At 24.6% G+C, this 4630-nt stretch overlaps 1 protein-coding gene across 1 annotated transcript; it reads left to right on the forward strand.

Moving 5' to 3' along the window:
* The first annotated feature begins 2067 nt into the window (after positions 1-2067).
* LOC130802742 (metalloendoproteinase 4-MMP-like) lies at positions 2068-3375 on the forward strand. The gene has a single exon (XM_057666792.1). The coding sequence runs from the start codon at positions 2094-2096 to the stop codon at positions 3186-3188; it is 1095 nt and encodes a 364-aa protein (XP_057522775.1). The 5' UTR covers positions 2068-2093; the 3' UTR covers positions 3189-3375.
* Positions 3376-4630: the final 1255 nt, after the last annotated feature.

Consider the following 4630-nt stretch of genomic DNA (forward strand, 5'->3'; position numbering starts at 1 on the left):
TATATATATATATATATATAATATATATATATATATATATATATATATATATATATATATATATATGATATATATATATATATATAGTATATATATATATATGTATATATATATATATATATATATATATATATATATATATATATGTATATATATATATATGTATAATATATATATATATATGTATATATATATATTATATATGTATATATATATATATATATATATATATATATATATATATATATGTATATATATATATGTATATATATATGATATATATTATATATATATATATATATATCTATATATATATATATATATATGTATATATATATATGTATATATATATATATATATATATATGTATATATATATATATATATATATATGTATATATATATATGTATATATATAATATTATTATATATATATATATATATATATATATATATATATATATATATATGTATATATATAGTATATGTATATATATATATATGTATATTATATATATATATATGTATATTATATATATGTATATATATATATATATATGTATATATATATATATATGTATATATATATATATATATGTATATGTATATATATATATATATATATATATATATATATATATATATATATATATATATATATATATATATATATATATATATATAGTATATATATATATATATATATGTATATATATATATATATGTATATATATATATATATATGATATATATATATATATATATATATATATATATATATATATATATATATATATATATATATATATATATATATATATATATATATATATATATATATATATATATATATATATATATATATATATATATATATATATATATATATATATATATATATATATATATATATATATATATATATATATATATATATATGTTTACTTATAATGATTCTCAATATTTACTTATAATGTTTCTCAAGCCCATCACAAAAAAAAATAATGTATTAGAGTAGTCAACTATTTACTTCCATTGTTCTATTTGATATTCTCACATAAAATATAAATGTAGACAAAGAAAAGTAAAATATTTTTGATGACAATGACAATAAGGTGTCAATGGTGTGTTAATGAATTATAAATTCGTAGAGCATTAACATTTAAACAATATAATTTAAATTAGAGTTAGTGAAAAAATATGGGCATCATTGGTATATAAGAATATTAAAATTAAATTTTGAGATAATATTGGAATCATAAATATTACAAAGAAATTAAAAAAAGTACTTTAGTAATAAATATGTACATGGGGATCATAAATATTAAAAAAATTGAACTAGTAAGGCGATAGTTAATTACAGCCAAAAAAAATGAAGAAAATTAAAAGAATCTTTATTAATCTCCAACACAAAATGAAAATTTGAAATACTTTCTCCATTCCAAAATACTTGCAACATTTGCGTTTTTACGCGATTTATTTCACTAATTTAATCCCTAATATCTCTATTTATGTTTAATAAAAATAATTTAAAATTTGTATTAATAATTTTTAATCGAGACGAATTAAACAAGATTTTACTTGACTATGTTTTAACTTATAGAGTAAAAATTAATCTCCAATTAAAAAAGATAAATGAATGGTGTAAATATTTCCAATATTGTAAGAAATGGAGAGAATTATTAAAAGGCAAAATATGAAATCAGAGAAGTTAGTTAATAATAAAAATATAATGTGTATAAAGTCGTGGAAGCGTAAAATGAGTTAGAAAATTAAGTCAAACGCTTCAGTGATTTAGTCAATATTTAGTTAGTCACATTATCCACAATAGATGCATATAGTTAGTTAATTCGTTGGGAAGTTTGTTATAACTAATCTAGCTAAGCATAAAGTAAGAACGAAGCTAGCTAGGCAGTGGAGCTGATCTACAAAAAGGATAATATAAAAGTAGTTTACCCACCTCATTCAACTTACTCCATAATACATGTAAACTCTATATCTATACAAATTTGTTCATTCTTTATCCGCAAATTAATTCATCAAACATATATTTAGATTTACCAAGAAATTAAATTTCATAGCTGGCTAGCGACCATGTTTATTTCTTTTCTCATGTTCTTCTTCTTCTTCATTTGTCGTTGTTCATCATCTAACATCAATTCTGTGATTCCATCACCTTCTCATCATGCATGGAATCGCCTTGAAAAACTAGTAAATGCTAGGAAAGGAAATCGTGTTGAAGAGATTGTTGAGCTGAAAAAATACTTTCACCAATTTGGGTACTATCATCATCATCATCATCATCACTCTTTGCTTCCTAAGCATCATCATGATCTGAAATTAGATTTCACAGATGAATTCAATGATGATTTAGAAAGAATGGTAGCTCATTACCAACGAAATTATAATCTACCCATAACAGGTAGCCTTGATCCAACTACACTTTCCATGATCATGTCTCCTAGGTGTGGTATGCCTGACCATCACATGATCATGATGAAGAATGTTAAAAGGTCGTCTTCGTCATTATTATCACACCATGTTCAACACTACTTATATTTCCCAGGGCAGCCAAGATGGACTAAGGAAATACCTATCACACTTACATACGCATTTTCTGAACAGCACATGATTCCTACATATTTGAGCTTACGTGATATAAAAGCCGCATTTGAGCGTAGTTTCTCGAAATGGGCCTCAGTCATTCCTATCAAGTTTGTGGAAACAGAAGATGTTGATTTTGCTGATATAAAAATAGGATTTTATAATGGTGATCATGGAGATGGAGAGTCTTTTGACGGGGTTTTAGGGGTTTTGGCTCATGCATTCTCACCTGAAAATGGAAGATTTCATCTAGACGCAGCTGAAAGATGGACAATTGATTTTGATAAGGAAGATTCAAGCGTTGCAATTGATTTAGAATCTGTTGCATTGCATGAGATCGGTCATTTGTTGGGTTTAGCTCATAGTAATGTGAAGGAATCAGTAATGTACCCAAGTTTGAAGCCTAGAGAACAGAAACTGAAGTTGAAGTTTGATGATATTAAGGGAGTTCAATATCTTTATGGTTCCAACCCCAACTTCACTATTGGAGCTTTGTTACAATCTGAGACTTCTTCCTCTCATCGTCAAATATTTCAACTAATTGCCTCATCTTTTATCATTCTAATCATCCATTATTTATGCTAATTTTCTTTTTGTTGAAAATACTGATGATCATATATATGTACATTTTTATATAGTATGTCGAATAGCTTGTTTTTGCTCGGCTTAAAGTTTAGAGGATGGATGAGGTCCTACGTACTCTCAACATTATTTCTTTATTCTTCATATGTAGTATTTGGTGATTATAATAATATACACCATAAAAATTTACGGACACTATATTATATTTTATGAGAGTGTTTCATTAATCGTATTTTGAGTTGTAATGGATCGAAATGAATTTTGTAAACAAAAAGAATATATAGGGTATAACAAGCATGATTTAAAACCTTATAAAGTAAGTTTTCTAGCTAGACTGCTGCATTAAATTTTCAATACCATTCTCATTATTTGTTATCAACAATTAAATTAATACCATCAACCAAACGAGCTGTAATCGACATTAAATACTAATACTCGTGCGTGATGACCTTCTTAACTTTATGTTTATTTATTTGGACATTAGACATTATAAATTAGAGCTTTATTTTTTAATACTGTATATTCTTGGATAAGGAACGCACAGAAAAGAGTACCCCATTAACTAACTGATGGAGATATTTGTAGGTAGAAGTAGAATAGAAAAAGAATTAGGTGCAACAGATCTTACTCGAGTAGGATTAGCTTAAATGTCACTCTATGTTGATCAGTTGTGCACCAGACCACATAAAAGAGTACCCCATCAACCAACTGCAACAACGTAGTTTTAGTCATATGATATAACGTCTTTTGTCATTCCATTTTTGGTTGACCCATTAATTAATACACTTTGTTATAAAATCATAAAGCTAGGAAAATGCTTGAGTGTAATATCATCACTACAACATAATTTTCTTTTAGTGAAATATATTTAGCGATATTTAATTTAAATGTCCCTACTTTAAATTTCTAATTGTATATTAGTGGATTTTGTGACATATCTTAGACTCCTTAGCATATAATACAAAATCATACTAAAACTTCTCGCGACATAGGATATAGTGAGTAGTGACATTTCTCATAAATGCCACTATAGACAATAGTAACAATTACATATGCCACTAAAGACAAAATAAAGTGTCACTAAATTAATTTATAGTGGAAATTAAAATAAAAACTAACAATTATTATAGTAAAAATATAAATCAGTGGCATTTTTTTAAAGCCACTAAACCTAATGTCGCGAAAAGTTAAATTCGTTATAGTGTACACATATTCGAATCTTAATTATGTTTGGAAAAACAGCAATATCACACATTGATTGTATGGGTCTGGATCAGGAACATCAAATCAGGGTTACTAACTAATAAATCAAGGTTAAGAGTTGACTGAACTGGAAAGGAGTATTAAAAAACACTATTAAGGACGGTCCATTAATTATAAAGTTGATCAATGAGTATATCTACAATACATAGGTCACTCAAGTTGTAAGACCAATAGACCTCTTT

This window comes from Amaranthus tricolor, chromosome 16 (assembly GCF_026212465.1).
Source record: "Amaranthus tricolor cultivar Red isolate AtriRed21 chromosome 16, ASM2621246v1, whole genome shotgun sequence".
Classification (NCBI taxonomy): Eukaryota; Viridiplantae; Streptophyta; class Magnoliopsida; order Caryophyllales; family Amaranthaceae; genus Amaranthus; species Amaranthus tricolor.